Source organism: Phlebotomus papatasi, chromosome 2 (assembly GCF_024763615.1).
Source record: "Phlebotomus papatasi isolate M1 chromosome 2, Ppap_2.1, whole genome shotgun sequence".
In the NCBI taxonomy this organism is placed as follows: domain Eukaryota; kingdom Metazoa; phylum Arthropoda; class Insecta; order Diptera; family Psychodidae; genus Phlebotomus; species Phlebotomus papatasi.
This window is the reverse complement of record NC_077223.1, coordinates 70118552-70140645: the sequence shown is the minus strand read 5'-3', so window position 1 is coordinate 70140645 and position 22094 is coordinate 70118552. Positions and strand designations below refer to the sequence as shown.

The following is a 22094-nucleotide window of genomic DNA, read 5'->3' as shown; positions in this document are numbered from 1 at the left end:
CATGGAAAAAGAATAGAGAAAAAAAAGAAGATAAAATTCCCGAATAGATTCTGTCACATCATTTACTTCTTGTGGAAAATGACACAATTTTTTTTCCTTCTCCTCTCCACCAATGACTTTTAGCTTTCTCCATTTAAAGAATGTGAGAACAAATAGCCCACAATATTCTTGCAAAATCGTCTCTTAGTCGCTGCTTAAGAGAAGAATGAACAAGAGAATGGATAATGCGGACGGTATTGACATAAGTATCATCGAGAGGAAAAACCGAAATGACAAGACTGATGATAGAAATGAGTCAGACAAAAAAGTGAGGACGATGGACTCAAAGAAGGTGAAGGCGTTGTGTGAAATAAAAAAATAGATAAATACTCCTGTAATAAAATTTCAATTAAATATAGAATGCGGAAGAGATTAAAGTTCAATTCTAAACATGCTTGATAATCCAAAAATTTATCTTAATCTAATGAAAAAGCATGGCAATAGCTTATTTGCACAGCTAGATTAATGAGACAATTAAAGTTGTTCAACCTTGTAAGGGCCACCTTGTAAGAAAAAGCGTAGTGATTACGAAGTGGTATATTTCCAGATTCAAGCCGATTAGTTTGATTTGATTTATAAATTACTCAAGAGAATGTTCAAAATAACTGAGGAGAAATACAACTGAAATTCGTATAGTTGACCCATAACAAGCTCATAAATTAATTGGAACTGTTTCAAACTTGTCAGTGATTTTCAGACCTTTGAATTAATAACCTATACTGCAAAAAATGTACATGTAACATAATCGATTTTCTGAAAAAAAAATATCGACTAAGGATCTGACTATACGTTTTATAAACGGTTTAGGATCTATTGCAATTAAGCGAATATTGCCCGAATCGATTAATAAACATGCTTCTTCTTAGATCTTTTTAATCTTTTGACCTTCAAAAACCGTTATAAGGCAAGATTTAAAAGTATATTTTCGTAAACGGAAAGCCTTTCAGCTTTTGTAGACTCTGGCTTCGGGAACTTGATCCCCATAAACTTATTATGAATCTGACCTATTAACAATACATTTTAATAGCTAGTTTTAAGTCATGCTTAGTCTAACATGTCTTAAAAAATAAATCAGATTCATTAAAGGAATATGGGAAGAATATGAAATAGTGTTTCTGAATCATGCCAAAAAAAAAACATGATTTTGTAAAGGAAGGAACAAAGGAAGGTGTATGAGGGCAAAAGAAGCACTACTAGTGTATTCTCACATATGGGTAATAATCGCCGAAAACCGGAAGGTGACACTAGTCTCAGTGTGTACTCTAATTTCGAAAAATAAGTCAAGGTCAAAATCCTGAAAACTAAAATCTCAAATGGGTGAAAATCCTAAAAAGCTTTTATCCTGAAAGTCACATTTCCGAATGAGTCAAAATTCTGAAAGACCAAAACCCTGATATTATCTTCTGTATAATTTCGTCCCTTTAAAAATGTTGACAATTCGGGATTTTGGCTTTCAAGGATTTTAGCCTATTCGGAACTTTAGCTTTTGAAGATTTTAGTTAATTCAAGATTTTAGCTTTCGGGATTTTGGCTTTTCAGGGTTTGAAAATTCGGGATTTTGGCTTTTAGGATTTTAGCGTATTCGGAATTTAAGCTTTTCAAAATTTTGGTCCATTCAGGATTTTGACTTTTCAAAATATTAGCCTTTAGGATTTTGGCACATGCAGTATTTTAACTTTTCAATATTTTAGTTTTCGGGATTTTGGCTTATTAAAATTTGATCATTCAGGATTTTCAGCTTTTTAAGATTTAGTGCTATTCCGAATTTTGGCTTTTCAGGATTTTGACTTTCGGGATTTTGGCTTTACAGGATTTTGATTTGACTATTCGGGATTTTCAATTTTCCGGATTTTGCTACATTCGAGATTTTGGCTTTTTAGGATTTTGAGCATTCAAAATTTTGGCTTTCCGGATTAGGATTTTGGTTTTTCGGGATATTAGCTTTTCGAGATTTTGGGATTCGGGATTTTGTCCGGGTGGGTAAAAGACACACAAAAAACAGCAAATACCGTGCAGAATTCCTAAATTTGCCTGTACCTGATTCCTTTAGGGTTTAGGGTATAAATTGTCGAAATACAAAATAACTGAAAATCAATGGATTTCTCTTTCTTTGAGATCGAGCCATGACAATGCTTTTTGTTGTACTACTCTGCTCAGCAATGATATCAGAAAGACGCAGGAAAATGAAAATCGTGAAACTTTTCTATTTATTTAAAAAACAAAATAGAACTTGTTCATTGTTCCGAAATGAGGAGAAAATTCATTGTAAATAGACTCCAGGGGAATTTAATATTGAAATGAATCACATGACGATAAATTTGTTTTTCTTAAGAATATTCTATTACTTGTACACGCTTTTGTTTCAATTGCTATTACTTTGTGTGATATCACATTTGTGTTAGATTTTACGACTGCAATGGAAGAGTAACGGAAGTGCTCTGTGTATCCTCGTAATTAATCCTGACACATTTCGATAGGACCATAAAACGTATCTCATTTTTATCGTTCATCCCTTTGCTGGGTCACTCAGAGAAAATCCTCTTCTTCAGCATTGATCCAATTTGGAGACGACTTCAACTCCCCCATCAAAACCACAACGAGGGGACACACAAAGCTTTCACTTCCACTCATTGTGAGTGGTTCCACAATAAAATCTGCAATTGTGAAGCTCATAAAAGATACTCTCATCCCTCTCTCTTAAGTTCACATTGTCCCATCCTGGCATAAACTGCCTCCGGAGTATAGAGCACAAATTCCACCACAAAAAAAAAACAGTTAATGAAAGAAAATACCTTTTGTGATACTCACCGATGCATCATACTTATTGGCGGCATTGTGGAAGAACAGTCCGGCTATGAGGGCAGCAATGTTGGCGGTATATGAGGCAACAAATATCACACTGAAACCACCCCAAACGTTGATTAAGAATTTGTTAGGCCACGACTTAGGTGCTTTGAATGCCACCAAATGACCACACAAAAGTCCCCACATCACCCACAGAGCTGAAAATAAAACCAGAGTAGAATTTGCACCAAAAATTCATAACAAACAATTTTGGCAGGTTTTATTGAAGAATTTACCAAAATTTTATTAATTGATACATTATCGTGTCAGAACCAAATATCACAACATGTCCATTAACAAAATTAAAACATAATTTGAGAGAAAAAGTGGTAAACCGCATTGTAACCAAATTGGAATAAGGGAACATGCAATATTATAATTCATAATCATAAAGATGATGCAATAAAAAAAAAAATTCAAAAGCCATATTGTTTGTGTTTTACCATAGAAGCACCAATGTAAGTAATTTATCCTATAAATACATATATTGCAGTTTGTTACAACCCATTGAAACCGATAATATATTTTTGCACAGGGTAGGGTAGAGTATTGGCATATTGAACATTTTTCGAGTTTTCGATTATTAACATAATTAGAGGATTTTATGCACATTCCAAATACGGTTTTAGCTCAAAAAGTTTATATTGTAAATGCGAGTGACGTTGACTTTGCCACCCCCTGTTTGTAAATTTTTCTTTAATTCTAGAACATAAGGATGATTTTCACCGATTCTATCTACAACGTTTGATCGATATATATTTTTTTTATTTTGTAAATCGATAAATTACGAGCTGCATATTTCTCGCAAATTTGGGGATTCTGTGATGAGATGTGTACAAGATGAACATGCACGTTCATACAAATAATTTTCAAATTAGGGTTTTTTTAACCTTTGAGGGATAAAAATGGATTTTAATTCATATCGGAGTATTTCTGAATAGTTAAATCAACAGGATATTCATCATATGTCCTTACATCTTAAAAAGGATACGAATATTCCAACACAAAAGTTGGACAGTTTTGGCTTCACCAAGACTTTACAAGAGTTTTCGTTACCCCTACTTTTTAAGTCAATGACTTATCCTTAAAGGATTTAAGGACTACGATACTATTTTTAGATACTTTTACTACTAGGAATGTCCTGTCATTCCAATTAGAGACGAATAGTTTAACTAATATACGGATTTTAGTTTTGGCAGGGGCCTCTCGACATTTCATTTTTCCATACATTTTTGCATAGAGGCACTGAAGACTATTGGCAAGTTTTTTTCCTAAAGAGAATTAACTTATCAGTCTGATATATTTCGAAATCGTGCATTAAAAGCTATTTAAAAATACATATTTCATAATGTTCGCCGAAATAATACAAAAACTTGAAGCAAATCTGTTTAAGTCACGGAGCAATATCTACTAAAATTTTACAAGGAAAAGTGCAAAATAGCTTCACTTTTTATTAGGCTCGAGTTTTGGTTAAATCGAGTAATTTCACGAAGTATACAAAACAAGCCTCACTTTAACGGCAAATATTGAAGAAACTAGGATGCTAAACGATCCTAAACTTTTACCATCCTATTTTCTATAGCCTTAACTCTATCTGATATCAATTTGCTACCATTCTAACAAATAGTTTCTATGATATTAGAAACAGAAAATTGTCAAATTCTTATTGAAATTAGGTTATTATGCTTAGTGCTAATGACACCCGTTCATTCCCATCTTGATCAGCATTTTTTCGTCAGCAAAATAAAGAATGTGCAATTTTGCAATGACGCATTATGGATTCACGGAGTTCACCTTAGTATTTAAGTGGGGTAAAAATGATTTTGTATATAAATAGGGTTAATTTTTGTTAAATAAATAAGATGGCAATAGAGATTCCTGAGTTTCACTTCCAGCAGCACGTGAGTGCTTGTTCCAAAGGAATCGCATCTCCCTTTTGGCCCAAGACCAGCGGCATCCTATAGCCTAAGGATTACCAGCGACCAATTGGCTCCCTACTGCCAGGAAACAGCGGCTTCTCTTCAAGAAACCTTAAGACCTAGGGCAGGATTTCAGAATATTTCTGGAGGAAGTTTTCCCTAGAGGCATTCATTTGCAGGACTGCATAAGGTTGGAAATTTATTTCTAACCTTGCTTAAAACTCTCTCGAGGCACCCCCGGGGGTAGCCTACACAAGAGGGCATTGCTGCTTTAAGCCCGGTGGCTCGAAAGAACCGTTACTAGAGGCCGTGAAAACAGCCGAGAGTCAGTCCATCCAAACAGTGGAAGAATTCCCCAGAAAGTTCTCACTAGAGCAAGTGTATAATCTGACGGGATTTGGATTATTCTCTTCCTCTAGCTTCGGCTCTTCAGCTGTTTGGAGCCGAAACAAGATGCTTCACTTAATTTATTTTTCATTACGAAACTTTTGGTTTTTAAGTTTTTTTGAAAAAAAAACAACAGTAATAAACCGATTGAAGACCGTTTTTTTTCTTGATAAATATAGTAAGTATATAATAATAGACCTAATTAAAATGCTAATGATTCCGGTAGGGGAAAGTACTCTTCCTCCGAACGGTCATGCCTTCGAATAGTATGAATTTCTGTTACGTTTCCCAAAAATTTCCATATGATTGTCACATAATTATCAACAATTGATGACACTAACTAATAGCAGTCAATAGAAATATGTAAGTGTCTTAGGAAAAATTAAAAAAAAACTGTGCTAAACACGAGAGATAAGTGGAGAGACCGGGAAGAGGACATCAATGAACCCGGTGCGGTTGCACTCTTTACAGATGGCTCACGGTTAGACGGCTCCTCTGGAGCCGGGTACCACTGTCCGGAACTCGGAATTGGTGGGTCAGTGCCACTTGGCCGGTATACTACAGTATTCCAGGCCGAGGTCACAGCAATCCTAATTGGGGTTCAGACTCTGACTGAATCTGGGGTTTCTTGCAGGAAAATTAACATATTTTCTGATAGCAGAGCTGTTTTGCTCTCCATATCGGGAAACAAATCCCGCTCTTCTCTGGTGCTCGAGTGCCGGAAAATGTTAGAAACGGTCTCACTTAACTGTGAGATCGGTCTACATTGGGTACCTGGGCACTGTGATATTGCGGGTAATGAAGAGGCTGACCGCCTCGCAGTGGCAGGAGCGAAGACCGAATTCATCGGACCCGAGCCTGCCGTGGGAGTGTCGCCCCAAATGAAGAAAACCATCATTGGGGAGGATTTACTCGCACAACATCAAGCGGTCTGGACGGCTACAAGCAATTGTCGCGTGTCCAGACTGTTTATGCCACTTGTGGATAGGAAAAGGACGGAGTACCTGGTGAGCAGTAACCGCTGCAAAGCGCGGCAGTTTGCTGATCTTCTTACCGGACACTGTCTAAACAAACACCTCAACAGATTGGGTGTTGAGTGTTATCCAATCTGTAGAGGTTGTGACAACGCTGAGGAAACGGTCCTACATTATGTATGTGACTGTCCCAGCCTTTACAATACCAGGCGAACGCTACTTGGAAAAGTGGTGCTAGACTGGAATGACCTCCCAAAATTGAAACCGGCTAGTCTAATGGAATTTTCCCGTAAGACTGGCTGGCTCAATTCACAACACCCTTAATTTAGGGATTATTATAAGAGGGGATGCATAAGGGGCCCAATCGGAGGCTTGGATGCAGCGGACAGGTTGGCGTGGACACGAGTTGGAGGGTGGAGCGGCTTTGGCTGAGGATGGAGTCGGGAGTGGAGCTGAAGCAGCTTGAGGAGGATGGACGCCGCCTGCTGCCCCCATTTTAAATCTATCTATCTAAGTATATAATAATAGACCTAATTAAAATGCTAATGATTCCGGTAGGGGAAAGTACTCTTCCTCTGAACGGTCATGCCTTCGAATAATATGAATTTCTGTTACGTTTCCCAAAAATTTCCATATGATTGTCACATAATTATCAACAATTGATGACACTAACTAATAGCAGTCAATAGAAATATGTAAGTGTCTTAGGAAAAATTTAAAAAAAATCACATTATTCGAATGCATGAACGTTCAAAGGGAGAGTACTTTCCTCTACACCTTTTAGATTAGTAAAATTTTCTATAGTCAAAATTCATATCCCTTTCTTAAGAGATTTGCATATGTCTATTCTACTCTTGCGCACTGTTTTTCATCTTTCGGACATCACACCAAATTAAATTTAGTTCAGTCATTGTCTTTGATAATGGTTTAGTCCAATTTTGAGTCCAAAAGAGTAGGATAAATTTATGCAAATCTTTAAGAGAAAGGGATGCGAATTTCCATTTCATGAAATTTTACTGATCTAAGGTGTACTTGAGATATATACTTTAAAAATTATTATTCTAGAGAACAGATATTGCACTTTGAAAATTGACTTTGAGTATTATGTTTCTCAATTCTGATGGTCGCCGAAAGATTTACGGGAACACTCAGATTTTTTTTCTCTCAAACTCTCGCTGAGGTTTACAGTTGAAGTAAATAAGCTTGTCTCAATGCAATTTAGTTATAACTCCGGCACACCTTTTAGATCAGGATAAGTACATGAAATCAAAATTCATATCCATTTCCTTCTAAAACATTTTGCATACGGCTACCCTACCCTACTATTTCGCATTCTTCAAATATTTCTTGTTTAGATAAATATAGCAAATTCAATTTAGTTCAATTAATTTGGGCTCCAAAGATGAGAAGAGGGATTGATATCTGCTAAATTTTTGAAAAAGAAAGGGATGCGAATTTAAATTTCATGAAATTATCATGATCTAAAAGATTGGCTGGAGGCATTGCTTCCAAAATTTAACTTATACAATCGAATATTCTCGCATTACGAGTTGGAATTACTTTGAGGTCGTCATGTTAAGAATTCTAGCAAACAAACGTTTCTGGATTTTTCAAGTTCGTAGGGTAAGGGTGCCAAATTTCGGCATAGTTGCATGTAAGCGCTAAAGTCTCAAGTTTGAAATGTAATATTTTTATAACAAATAGATTTTTTTTGTTACTTCTTTTTAGGAACTATTTCCTCTTGCAGATAGTTTATAGTCTTTATTTTCTCTAAAATCATTCTTAATACATTTAAAATTAATGAAAATGTAAACACAGCTTTGGTGGCCTATTCCGGTCACCTTCATTCTCATAGTTCCTTGCCCTTCCAGAATTCTTCCAATGTCTTTTTCAGATCATCTTTCTCGTCGAAGCGATATTATTTGTTTTTTTTTGCTTTGTAGAGTATGCAAAAACTAAAAATTCATGGAAATTTGAGGAAGAAAACAAGTGGGCGGAATTGCAAGCTGACCGGAATTTGGTAAACTTACTCTATATAAATCGAACTTTCAAGTTTAGTTTAATTTGATTTTGTCGAAAAACCGTATTTGCAATGAAAAAGTCACACCTACCATAAACGGATTGAGAGTAACAACTCGCTTTTTAGATTATATTAAAATTTCATATTCTATTGAACAGTTGATTACGGTGAGAAAATAATTTTGTCATAGGTTTGCATTTCTGTTTTTTTTTTTTTTTTTTTTTTTGGAAGAAATGACAGAACAATTTTTGTCACTTGTGACGGATCTGAAGGCGAACCAGTTATGGACGATAAATGAAGGCTTTCTCTTTTTTTTATAATTTTTTCTTTTTGAGATCTCGAAAACTTTAAGGTAGTTTTATATATTTTTTAGACTAGAAATGAAAAGCCAAAAAGTGAAATCCCTAAATTAACTTTAGAGGGCGAATTTAGTAAGCAATTCTTGAAAAATTAGATTCGTTTAAAAGGTACTTGAATTCCGTGTGGATGTAAAAATCGGTTTTTATTCGATAATTTGATTTTCGATAAAAAAAATGGAATGTTTTAAAATTTTACTTATAATATTTAAACTTTTTTCAATTAGCTTCACATTGAGTAATTAAATACGTAATAGTCGTAACAATAAATCAAGTGTTAGTAACTTTATTTGCCTGTTCTAAATAATGACCAAAATTTGGTGCTTAGATAATTTATTTTCCTATCTCGAGATTAGATAGGGAGTGTGCAAGTGCAACTGTAAATTTGATTGGAATGAATATATGCATGTGAGATATTTGGCTCGTGTTCAATTGGCAAACTAGTTACGGCTTTTGGGGCAATTGTGAACATACCTGAGGACATACTGAAATTTTTGCTGCGCTGCCGCCCCCAAGGATTCAGACCAAATGGACTGAGCCACTCATATACGGCCACAGCAATGGCAGTGATATTGAGAGATGTGAAGATGGCAATCCACAGCTCGGGTGAGAAGGGTAGGAGGAAGGCCAATAGAGGGATGTCGGATTTGGTCTTGGGAGCGGCAAGAAGGGAGACACCGCTGTGAAAGTAGGGAACACTGAAATCAATAGCCTCTGCTCGAGATCTGTAGGATATACATATAAACAAGTTTGTGGTTTAGAGAAGGTCATAAATCACAGAAACATGGGTGAGTAGAAAGTTTTTCCCCGAAGCACTCACTTGGACACACTCAGAGGGGCAAAGGACATATCCGCGGAGCCCGAAACTAAATCCCTGATGATCCCATTCCAGTGGTCAGCTTTCAAGTTCAGTCGGTCCCTGTGGCTGCGAATGTTCACAGGATCAAATTCATCAGCGTCAATTCTCTGGCCAGCTGTTGTGAAAAATTTCTTCTGGTTCCTCCGTCCAAAGATATTGTTATTGTCACTATCTGAGTTGAGTCGGTACATCTTCTCAAAGTCCTCTGTAAAAATTTTCTTATAAACTTCGCATTGACATTCCCTGAAGCACAATTAGTACTTCTTACCATCTGAATTGTCTCTGTCAATGGTTGATTTGTGATTGGTGGCCACAGGAACATTTTTCGTGTCTTCCGTCATTTGATTGCTCGGGGATTTGTGAACTCCCCACGGCTGTATCGGTGGCAATTTTGTTCCATAGAGATCGTCACGTACGATATAGAGATGAAACTCAAATCCCAATTCACTGGCAATGTTCTCAAGCAGATCCATGGATAAGCCGTAACAGCACCTTGTTCTGCAATTTTATTATATAAAAAATATCAGTGATAAGCCCGAATGAACTGATTGTAGATGAGATTCTCAATGTGAGCCACATTAAAATGCTTGTATATTCAAATTGGAGCTGAAGATGTGTGACGCAAAACAGGAATTGCAATACATTTTTACCAATAATAAAACAGAATTTTGATTTCGTACTCTTATAAGGGCTTCAGACCTAGGATTAGTTGTATGGCTTCACTTGGTTTAACAGTTAAGATTTCTTGGTAAATTTTGACTTAATCACAGTTAGATAATGATAAAAATAAGCCTTGAATCTACGAAAGACAATAAAATTGTGTCCTATATAGGATTTAAACTCAAAGATTAGGGCTAAACCTCTAGTCTGAAGTCCGTATTAGTATTCACAGAACAGTAATTATAATATCATTATTTTGACTCACTTAAAAGGTGGCAATAAGGTTAGCCTTATGCCAAAAATAGACACAGGCTGATCCTTGAAAATACTCAACTCGAAAAATTTGGCGGTAAAGGATCAGCCCAAATTATCATACACTGAGGATTTAGGATTAAGGATTAGCATCTTCAGCGTAAATTTCTATTAAATGTGCACACTTTGATTGATGAAAGATTTCTTAAGTGCAATATCAATGGATTTTTCGTACAGAAAAGTGCACTATGTACCTTTCCATTACTCCAATCTTAATGCATTTAAAGATTTTGCAACATTGCGTACCATTATTATTATTATTATTATTATTCATGTTGAGGTGGTCCTAGGAACAGGCCCGGGCACTGCGACTGATCAGTCTATTGTACCCAACCTCCTTGTTTGTTAGAGCTCTATTTTGGCGCCCTTAATAAAGGACAGTAAAGCTCCAGATTGGGACGTTTTGATGAGAGAGGCGGGGCAGACTACCGTTGAATAACTTCTTTAAAGATTTTTTTTAAGGTTAAAGGTGAAAAAAGGTTCTGGACAGGCTTTGAAATCTGATAAGTCTTTAAAATAGGTCTTGAACCGATAATTCTTATCCGAAATTCAACTATATAACGATACAATGACCTAGAATCTGTTAAAATCGATTGTCAAACAAATTAAATCAGTACTGAAAATTTATTTTAATTAAGTTTTTCGTGGGGTTAAGTTAATAAAATAAAACTTAGAAAAAGTTGTGTTTAATCATAGCGCTCTTAGCGGTAGTTTCATGAACTCCTGATAGTCGGAAAATAAAAATAAATCGAGTAATCGTTAACTGAAACTGCTGAACTTAGGCACGATCGTTAACTCCTGATAAAATTAATAGAGGAGTTGTGGCTATTTAAGAATTTTTTTAATTGATCCTTGAAGCCTCTAAGCCTTACTCTATACTTTATCTTTTCCAAAAACCCTAAATTAACATGATTATTAGTTTAAGAGTTTACTAGGCCTAACCCTGTAGGACAATTGAAACACTGGTGTCCCATAAAGAAAATAATTTTTCCTGACTACTTAAAGTTTTTTTTCTTATGTTTGTACGTAATTCCAAAGTAGAAGGTTGAAGGAATCTAGGATATTTTTTGGAAATCTCCAGCTATTTGCTATATAGTAAATATTTAAGCTGAAAAATGGTGAATTTCTAAATTCTCAAATTCATAAGTGATTTTGTTTATTTTTTATACTTCCAATTTTTTTTAAGCAAATCCCTTTTGGAAATAAAAACTACAATACTCATACATATTATTTCTCATTAAAGCGAAAATTATTATTGATTGATATTGTCAGAAAAATTACTTAAATTTTTGGGCTATTTTTGTCCCTATCGTCCATGGAGGCGCAAAATACACCAAATCAGACTCTGTTTGACTTTTCAAGGTTAGATATAAAACTTATCATTGATTATGTTTCCCAGTTTAAATGTTATTGTTGATTTTCAGTCCGTAAAAAGTGTCTCGTCGTTAAAGGGTTAAAAGACTGCGTTCGGACGAGAATATTTTTAGCCACCCATATATTCTTGAACAGAAAGTTGCGAGATATATTTTTGAATAGTTTCAGCCTAATCGAAAGGTACGAAATTCTGTCCAGGTTAGTATTTGAGATCATTAAGAATACGAGCTTTTGATATTTCTCCTCTCCCGAAAACTGTAAAATAAATAAAAGATGACTCACTTGAAATTGGGTTTATTTTGGTGGTCCTCCTGGTCTTGATTTGGAGATGATTTGGCTGCTGAGGAGTGACTCTTCCGGTCGGTTGCACCTTTAACGAGTCGATTCCTTGTTTCTATGTCATTGAACATTAACGTGAGGTTCTGTTGACCTGCAAAAACATCCAGTAGATTGATTGGGAGAAATTATTTCAATTCGATTGAGTGGCCTTTTGTCTCGTACCAGTCAGTCACATTCACTCACCTGTACTGGACAATCTGTGGCAGTATAGTCCTCTTAGGCACAATCCATCTTCATCGAGATCCGATTCCATCACAAAGGGTGGTGCAAGTGCCGTCACCACACGAAACACCGAACGTGGTCGTGCCGAGAGTCCCGACACCACAATATCCCCACCTGGCCATACTATTGTGTCCAGGTGAACATTAGTGCCAGACACCAGACCCACTCTGCGCCACTTTCTGCTACCATCCTCCTCAGACTCCATTTCCGTTCGATATTCTGGCGATTGTCGCAGTTTCATGTCGCTCGGAACGAGATTCAGAATTTCAAAATGTGTGATGAGAGGCTTTTCCATCACGCCATCCAAATGTAAGTTACCCGACATCGCGAGTTTTGTATTTTCTCGAAGTATTCTAAAACAAAACAATCTACTTTTATAAACTGAAATTTACCATTTAATTTTTCTTTTTAATTTTAAATTCATTTCAGAAGAAATGTGAGCACTATTTTTCCGAACCGTTTATTTAAGGAAGGAAAAGGAGCAAGACTACAATAAGCCTTACAGATGACTAGAACCACATTTACGTTGAAAATAAAAACAGGTACAGGAGTTTATAAAATAAAGAGAACTGTATTTTTTTTATTACGCAAAACTATAAAGTATTTAACCCGTAAAGGACGATTAAGTGTCCAGTGAACCTTAGGAGATTGTTTTTTTTTCATACCCGTACACAAAAGAAAATGTATATCCAATTCCCAAACAGCTTTAAACAATTAATCTGCTTGAAATTAGGCAAATCTGTTAAAATTTAAGAAGAGTGTTAATATAATGGTACAAAAGGGATGAAAAAGTGTAGCAGCTTTGCAAAATCCTCGAATTCCTGATTTAAATGCTATAGCCTCAAAAGTTGTATCATTCGCATCATATTGATAAAATTCTTCAGTCATCCAATTCAGAGGGAGAGCGTCGTGCTCACGAGTTTTCAGAATAAAGCGATTGTTGCACCTAAAGTTTAGCTATATTAAAGGTATCTTATCTATCAGATTTTGAAAAAATCACTGCAACTCATTATTTAAAAAAAAACTCAAGACCTTAGAAAACTGGACAAAACTAGGCTCAGTTCTGAAGACCATACACAAAGTTTTTTTTCTACTACATCAGAGTTTTTTTTTAAATGTACCGTTTCATAACCGATTTGAACCTATTTAGAAATCACTTGAAAAGTCATATAAAATAGCTTAGAAGTAATGTAATAGAATTCTGAATAAAAATAAGTTATCGATTCTTAGCCCAATGGAAATGGTTCAGAGAATCCATGACTGTTCTAACAATATTTTTTGAGAAAAACGCCTTCTAGAGCGTAATAAAAAATCAAAAAATTGAGGGTTTTATAAAACAGAGTGGCGGCATTACTTGTAGTTTGTCTTTACTTATGGCCTCTTCGCAAATTTTTGTCAGAAAATGATTCCGAAAATTCAAAAAATTGTAATGGTCTATCATAACACATGAAAAATTTTTAATTTTGAGGGTCTTCGGAATCACTTTTTGACAAAAAGTGAATGTTTTTGCGAAGAGGCTATAAGTAAAGACAGATCATAATTAATGCCGTCACCCTATTGCTCTCTCGGTATAGCTCAAGTATTTAGCAAAAATCTTACTCCCAATTCCAGCATTAAGAGCTTTATGCTCTAGACACACTTACGACTTAAGCCGAGTGTGCAATAGTGCAAAATCGACCATTTTTGGTTTAAAAAATGCACAACATTTTGGTAATTTATTGTCACATGATTAAAAATTACCACTGTTAGAGTTGAAAAATTTTCAACAATGTTGTTTAATTTGAAAATGTGTAAAATTTTAACACTATAATAGTGTGAAATCGGATAAATTAATTATTTAATTGCGATCTGTGTAAAATTTCTCACTGTTATAATCATAAAAATTTCGTGATTTAAAACTGTTTAACAAATTCTAAAAATTACCACTATTATAGTATGATTACATAGTTTTTCACATTATTATAGTGTTAAAAAATACATAACTTTATGGTATTTTTTGTCACATCGCTCCTTGGAAATTACAAGGGGCCAACTAAATCTGAGCCATTTTTCAGGAGACAGTATGAAAGATTCAACTTTGTATAAATAATTATCTCAATTAAGTATGTTAATAAAAACAATTTAATTCTTTTCTATTTGTATGAGCATTATTATAAACATCGAAATATACATATTTTTACCTTTCAAAATATGTTTTTTTTTATGAGTTAGATCTTTGTCATTTTAAATGATGCGCAAATTTTCATGAAATTAGAATGACACGGGATCAACTTGCTTGAGTTAGTCCCTTGTTTCACAAAAATTTTAACGATAAATCTATTTTGTGCCCCTTGACTTCAAACAAAACCGCGCAAGCAATCATAAAGACTAAAATTTTGAAAAACTTTTCTAATAACGAAATTTATTGACTCATATCATCTGAAATTTTATTAAACTCTATCTGAGTGCATTAAAACCTCAAAAATCGCCAAAAAGTGAGTTGGCCCCTTGTAATTTCCAAGAAGCGACATGATCAAAAATCAACACTGTTATAGTTTGATCATAATTTTTAACACTTATTATCGTATGAAGCCTTGTGTATTTCAACCAAATTTGTTGAATTTTTAAGCAAAAGTTGTTGAATTTTTAAACAAAAGTTGTATAAAAACTGTTGAATTTCCAATTAAAACTTATACTTCAGTCGAGATCCTTTTCATTAGGCAAAAGTCATATAGAACATCAAATATTTATAACAAAAATATATTACCATACTGTGTATGGCAATATATTTTAATAGCAAGTCTTAAGTAGCATATTTCCTATTAAAATGAGGTTAGATTCACTAAAGGAATATTAGAAAAATATAAAATGTTCGAAGATAGTGTCTGCGAAGCCTGAAAGCCTTCCCCTAAAACATTCAATTTCCAAAACCAAAATAATGCTAATATTGCTTATTCACCGAAAATATTATTTTGAAAATTTGGTTATATACTCACAACTGCTTATTTCACAGATTTTCCCTATCTTCAGCACTGACTAATAAATTCTTAATCTTGAGTTGTACAAAACTTTCGAAGAAACTCAGTTTGTAGCAATTCCCAATACCAAATTGCTCCCTCGTTTGCAAAAGCATTGTTTCAAATTAGTCAGAATATGACTTTTTCAGTTAATATCCTCTTATACAAGCGAAATGACTGAAAATGTGCTTTCAACAATGAAGAAGCTCGTAAATAAAATTGCAACTTTGTGCTCGAAAATGGAAATTCTTGTGAATTCTACCGAGAATTCTACATATTCTTGTATTTTTCCTTAAAGATTTTCTAGCGACAAGAGGGGCTGTAGGGAATGTGTAGTGTTAGAACTAAGTAGTAATCAAAAATTATCCTAAGGGTCTTTTACATTATAGTAGTGTAATAATGGATTTTATTTCTTTTTGAACTGTTAATTGCTTAATGAGTTTCAAGCGGTTATGAATCGATACTGAATTGGTAAATAACCAAATTTTTTTTTGATATTTAATTCGAGGTTCTGTATCGAAGATAGAAGTCTTCAGTCAACCCTATTTTTGAATCTGCAGACCTGTTAAAATTATTGATGTGTAGGACCTAAATTAATCAAAAGTAGGGAAAGGCTTTCAGGATTCGCACATACTTCAAATAATTCATATATTTCTCATGTTGCCCTAATGAATCTGACCTAGTGGAAATATATTTCAATAGCTAGTCTTAAGTTACGCATTTCCTGAAGAAAATTAGGTCACATTCGTCAAAGATTCATTAATTCATAAAGATTCATTAGTGTTGAGTATGAGCGAAGCTTGAATTACCAAATACACATTTATATAAAAAATATTCGAGTATACCTTGGTATCGATAACACTGTTTGAAGTTTGAAAAGCTCCACATACCCCTATGTGCGAAATTCCTTGAAATAGCAACGAAAACCTTATTTGAGTCATCGTTTAAATTTAAAGTTTATTCCCTGCAAAATTGGCACAAAGTACTGAAGGAAGAAGATTTCAGTAAGAGTTGATGTGGTGTGTAATTGAAGTTAAGTATCCTGGAGAAAATTTTATTGTGTCGACAATTTCAATTTGCGAAGCTTCAATTAAGGCATAGTGAGAGTAATTAGTGAATTCTCTGTGATAAAATAAGTACTTTTTAGATTCATTAATTAGGAAAAAGAAAGTAGGGTGCAGAAAGCTATAAAGCTTATCTTAAGAGATCTCACAGAAAGAAGACGTTCGGTTTTGAATTGAAATTCAATTTGCAATGAAGAGGAAAAATCCCTTGTCATACCAAAAGTGACCAATCAATTTCTCCACACTAACTCCCATTGAGATATTGAAGCAGGTGAGATTTTTCCATTTTCCCAATTTTATCATTTTACTTTCTCTGTCATCGTATGAGTAGTCTATATTGAATCCAGAAGCTCTTGAACAAGGTTTATTTATAAACATTCGAGATATTGTCAACAGTGTTGACTGCATAAATCAACAGTTAGTCATCGGCTTATGGCTAACACGAGAGGTAACAAATCGCTTCAAAGACAGAAAGTTCTCCACAACACATGGCTAATGCGACACCATCTCATGAGCTGGAATTAGCCTTCCAGTCACGTAATCATCCTTAATAGAATGAAAACTTGGATGGTCTTTTATTGTGCATTTTGCCACGCATGGCTAAAAAAGTGAAAGCTTGAGATTGACAAAAAAGAGAAGGATGTTTCTCTCAGAAAAAAATCCAATAGAAAAAGGAATCACAGCTATTTACACCAATCGTTCCCTCCTTGATTTCGTATCGATTTACGAAAGCACAACAGGGGGTTTTCCATCAAATATTCCTTTTTATACGTTCAAAATATCTAAAACGCACAAAAAGTTCCCTTTGTGCAAAATATCAATTTCTCACGTAAATCGTAAAACCTAGACATAATCGATTTTTTAATCCAATATGTGTCGAAAATAGTGCATTAGGATTAAAATCGTATATAGTAAGTGGTTTTTAGATTATCTCTAAATCATTGAAATTGCCAATAGAGAGATTATTTCTTATAATTTATGCTACAACAAACCCCTTTCATTTACAACGAAAGCACTCTCAATGAAGTTCCAATATAATAAACATCAATTTTGCCTTCAAGCTTTTCAGAGAAAGTTCAGAGGAAATAATTCAAAGAAGATATCATCGTAAAAGTTTATATGCAAAATTTAAAGCTTGTGTAAAAGTAATTTTTACTCTTGATGAATAATTCGTGAATCTAATTAGCACCATGTCTTGAGAAATTTATTAGGCGATATTAAGTTAATTTTACTGGATGATGAACTTTTACAAATTACGTACAAGCATATCGACATTTCTTATTTTATTATCTCATAATATTTCCGATAATTCATTTCATGTTAGAAAATTTGTTGGGAAAAGGTTTCAGGCTTCACACACACTTTGGCTTCGAACACTTCATATTTTTCCCACATTCCTGTATTTATTAAATTTATAAAATTATTGACTTAATTTTTTCAGAAATTGTGTGCCTTAAAACTAGCTCTTAAAATATATCGCCATAGATCAGATTCATTAAAGGAATATAAAAAAAATGTAGTGTTCACAGCCAAAGTGTGTGCAATGACTGAAAGTCTTCCCCTAAGTATATTATAATTTTATTTTTCGAAAATAAATATTCTTTTATCACTGAAGTATTTTTTTTTACTATGAAGTGGACAAAAAGATGTATTGACATATTAACAGGGGTCATTCATTATATAATATTGTCATTTCTAGAAGTTTAACAATAACAGACCGGGAGGTGACATTAGCTTTAAAAAATGTGACTGGTTTTAGTGTAATTTTTTCCCTGTTTTCGTACACATTTCACGAGATATCTCCGAAACTACTTAGGTTGCCAATTTAGGGTTTTCGGTTGCCTCTTCGTTATTAAATTAGCTTTTATTTTGTATTTGTATTATTTCCTAATTCATTCTACAATGACAGAAAACAGCTAAAAAACTCAAAAGTTTTTTGGGCTCGCTAGAAACATATGGGAAACATAGGAAATGTCATGCCCCTGATAACAGATATCGACACTGGGTTTTCGGAGAACCTACATAAATGTAATTGACAAGAAGTGCAAATGATTTAACGATTTAGTCAGTCGAACTGGTAAGCAGCCTCTTAGTGCGACGAGTATTAATTAATGGTTGTATATATTTAAATATCTTTCAAAAGAATTCATTAAGAGATAGGGAGGGTAAGGCGGTTCCAGGAAGTGTCAGTTTTATCTTTTACAATTTTTTACAATTTATTAAATAGCATTACCTGAAGGCTTGATATTTTAGATTATATTAGATTAATATTTATTTTAATAAAACCAGTTCTATTCAAAAAACCAGTTATAAGCCCAGATTAGCTTATGGTAGCTGAGATTCTTTACAGGTAACCTCGAAATGCGTGCAACTCGGGGTGCTTGCAACTCGGAATGCGTGAAAATTCGATTGTGAGTTGAATTTTGGGGGTAAAGAATCGCGTCGAGTAAACTGTTCTCGGCAGTCGAAATGGATGAAATTGGCGAAATAGAGAAAACGCTGTTTTACAAAGGTGTAGATGTAGATGAATAAATTTCCTATGAAAACATGTTATCTAGGCATTTTTTTTAATTTACGGAAGCCCCCGGTTATAATGCAAATCAAATTGTGATAATATCCCATGCCTGGTACTATTTGCCCCAGAATTTTAGAGAATGGTCACAAAATTATCTTTTAGCTCGATGAATGTATTTCCTTACAAAATAGAGTAAAATTACTTTCACAAAGTTGTAGAGCGGTAAATTTTCTATAAAACTGCGCTAATTAGAAATTTCTGGGGTGCTCGGGTAGTTTGTAAAAATATAAAATATCCTTTTTGTGACTTTTTGCCCCAGTCTCCCTTAACATTTTCTGAGTCAGCCTGATAAATATTTTAATAAATAGAAAGGATGATAATTATTTTGGATGAATAGTAGTTTGCTCAATATTCTTTTTAAAGAGAACTTATTAAGATTTCACTGTCTAATTCTATCCGTGGCTAATTTTGACCCGGTTTCCCCCTACCCAATATCCAATAATAAACTATTTTTTCATTATTTAAAACAACTCAAAATGTTCGTAAGACAAACAAGGGAATTGATAATTTGTTCAATACACTCAACTGTTTGATATTCAGATTTGCGATATCCAGATGACAGCTGTCAAAAACTTGACAAATTCCTCTATTCATTGTTAATTTTATCTGCTATTTTCATCTCCAAACATTCAAAATCAGAGAGAGTTGAGTCTAGAATCGAATCTGTAGTATATTTAAATCTATATGTCATACTCGTAGATGAAGTGAATGTTAACATTATACACATTGTCCAGACACTTACATACTGTCAGATGTAGGATGACATATCAACCGTTGTCGTATCTACATTTTGACAACTGTTCAGCAAATGAATAATACATTGAAGTGCAGCATGTATGGAAGTGATGGACAATTTGATCATCTTCTTCTACATGCATTTTGGTGTTATTATAAAATATCTCTTTGAACTATGATATTTTGTATGATACAAATATGCAAATGCGAAAACTTTTTCAATATAAACAACGAAGGAGAATAAATATATAAGGATGATTTAAAATTGAAAACTTCCACATTTGTTTTTTACAATGTTCAGCAGAAATGCATCAATTGAATATGTAAGAGTGTACAGTACATACAACCTGTGAAGGGATATAAGTAAGAATGACAAAGTCTGGTAAATCGATTAAATGTTGAAGCCTATATCGTAATACGACAAATGACGAACGTGGTGTGAATGGAAACGTCTTACAATTCTTCCAAATTCACACTCAATCACTCTTGTTCATTTTTAACCATTTTCAGTGAATGATGTTGAGAAAAGTATGTCACTTGCAGGGAAAAGATGGAAAATTCTCTCAATGTAACGTGACATTTTACACAATGTTTGATTGAAAATGGCATGAGAAATTGAAAGCTTGTGAATAGTGGGGTAGATCACAATATTGAAAGGATATTCAATTAATTTATTGTAATTTTTTAGTCCTTCCTCTTCCGTTCTGCCTAATGTATCCGCATTATGTGACTTTAGTTGAGGTCATGATATGCATTTTTTTTCTAAATTGAGATTGAGAAGACTGAGTGGTATTATATTAACTAGAAGAATCATAAAATAAGCATTCTTTTAATCGGTAAAAAGATTTCTTTTTCAATTTCCCATTTACAAAAATTGAAAATAGTAATTATGATGTCTCATCTTTGAAATATTTTGCTTTTCATGACTATCGCCTTTTAGTTGATTTAAAGACAGAAACTATATTATAATTACTATATAATAAAATCACAGAAAAATAAAAATCAATAATCAAGTCAATAATTAATCAAATGTTGTTAATAAAATATCAACGAAATCATATTGGAATCCACTGTGTATTTTCATTAAAAATGTATAAAAGTGTCATTGCAGCTCAGACCGCTTATTTTAAACATTTTTATGGCGTATTTAAAAGGCAATGTATGCCATACAATTTACAAATTACCATGAAATTGTGGTGCAAATTGACATGAGTCATTATTGGAAATCGATTAGAGAGTGGAAGATGATTATATAAAATATTGGAGGGCAATATACATAACAAATATTATTATAGGGGAAACGGCGGCACCACCAAATACGAGGTAGTACAAAACACTAATTTTTATTTCTAAACTACTTGGAATACCACGACCATTTATTCAGTGGACAAGCATCCATATAGTGCCTATAAATTTCTATAAGTCTTGTCTTCTGAAGTCGAATATATGAGTAAAAAAATTGCAATTTTTGGTGCTACCCCGTGTTTGGTGGTGCCGCAGTTTCCCCTATACATAACAATTTTTTAGGGTCAGAGGTTAAAAAAGTCCAGGATAAAAAAGTAGGGGAAAGCGCGCTACTTTCGGATGACTCAAGCTTCGGACAATTCAATTTTTTCCCTAAGTTCCTTGTGGATTTCACTCATAGTCTTTTCTGAAAATATGAGGCATTGGACTAGCTATTGAAATATAATATTATAATGGGGCAAATTCATTTGTAACACATTGAAAAAAAAAAAATTATTTTTGCGAAGCATAAATCGTCCGAAGGTAGCACGCTTTACCTTTACCCTACAGCGTTTTTACTAACCGATTTAGGCAAGTTCGAAATTAATCGTCTAAAACGACTAGAAAAACTTTTTCAATAACATTTGAAGTTGTTTTAATTAAAATAGTTAATTAATGGCTACAGAAAATTTCACAATCGGAAAAAATATATAGGGGAAACTGGGGTATCACCAAACAAGGGGTAGTACCAAACACTGCAATTTTTTAATAGGATATTCTACTTCAGGGGACAAGATTTATAGGAACTTTTAAGCATTATAGGGATGCTTGTCCACTGAAGAAATGGTCAAGATAGTCCAAATAGTTTAGAAATCTTAGAAATAAAAATTAGTGTTTGGTGCTACTCCATGTTTGGTGGTGCCCCAGTTTCCCCTAGTGTGCAAATCAATGTAGGGTAAGTATGCCAAATTTCGTTATAGTTGCATGCAAGCGCCAAAGTCTTAAGTTTGAAATGTAATATCTTTAATAGAAATTGATTTTTTTCATTCCTTCTACTTAAGGAGTGTTGCTTAGAACTTTGTAGAAAGTTTATCGTCTTTATTTACTTTAAAATCATTCTTAATACATTTTAAAATGAATAAAAATGTAGACAAAGCTTTGGTGGCCTATTTCGGCCACCTTCATTCTCATAGTT

General features: G+C 33.9%; 1 protein-coding gene across 3 annotated transcripts in view; it reads right to left on the bottom strand.

Annotated features, from left to right (window-relative positions):
* The window catches only part of LOC129804189 (uncharacterized), a 47119-nt gene that overhangs the window by 13013 nt on the left and 12012 nt on the right, over positions 1–22094 (bottom strand). For all 3 annotated transcript variants that reach the window (XM_055851269.1, XM_055851271.1, XM_055851270.1), the window contains exons 5-10: positions 12267–12658; positions 12027–12174; positions 9667–9896; positions 9360–9603; positions 9014–9264; positions 2848–3041 (exon numbers count right to left, since the gene is read on the bottom strand). In XM_055851269.1, the coding sequence (XP_055707244.1) occupies positions 2848–3041; positions 9014–9264; positions 9360–9603; positions 9667–9896; positions 12027–12174; positions 12267–12658 (1459 nt within the window). The remainder of the gene's footprint in view (positions 1–2847; positions 3042–9013; positions 9265–9359; positions 9604–9666; positions 9897–12026; positions 12175–12266; positions 12659–22094) is intronic.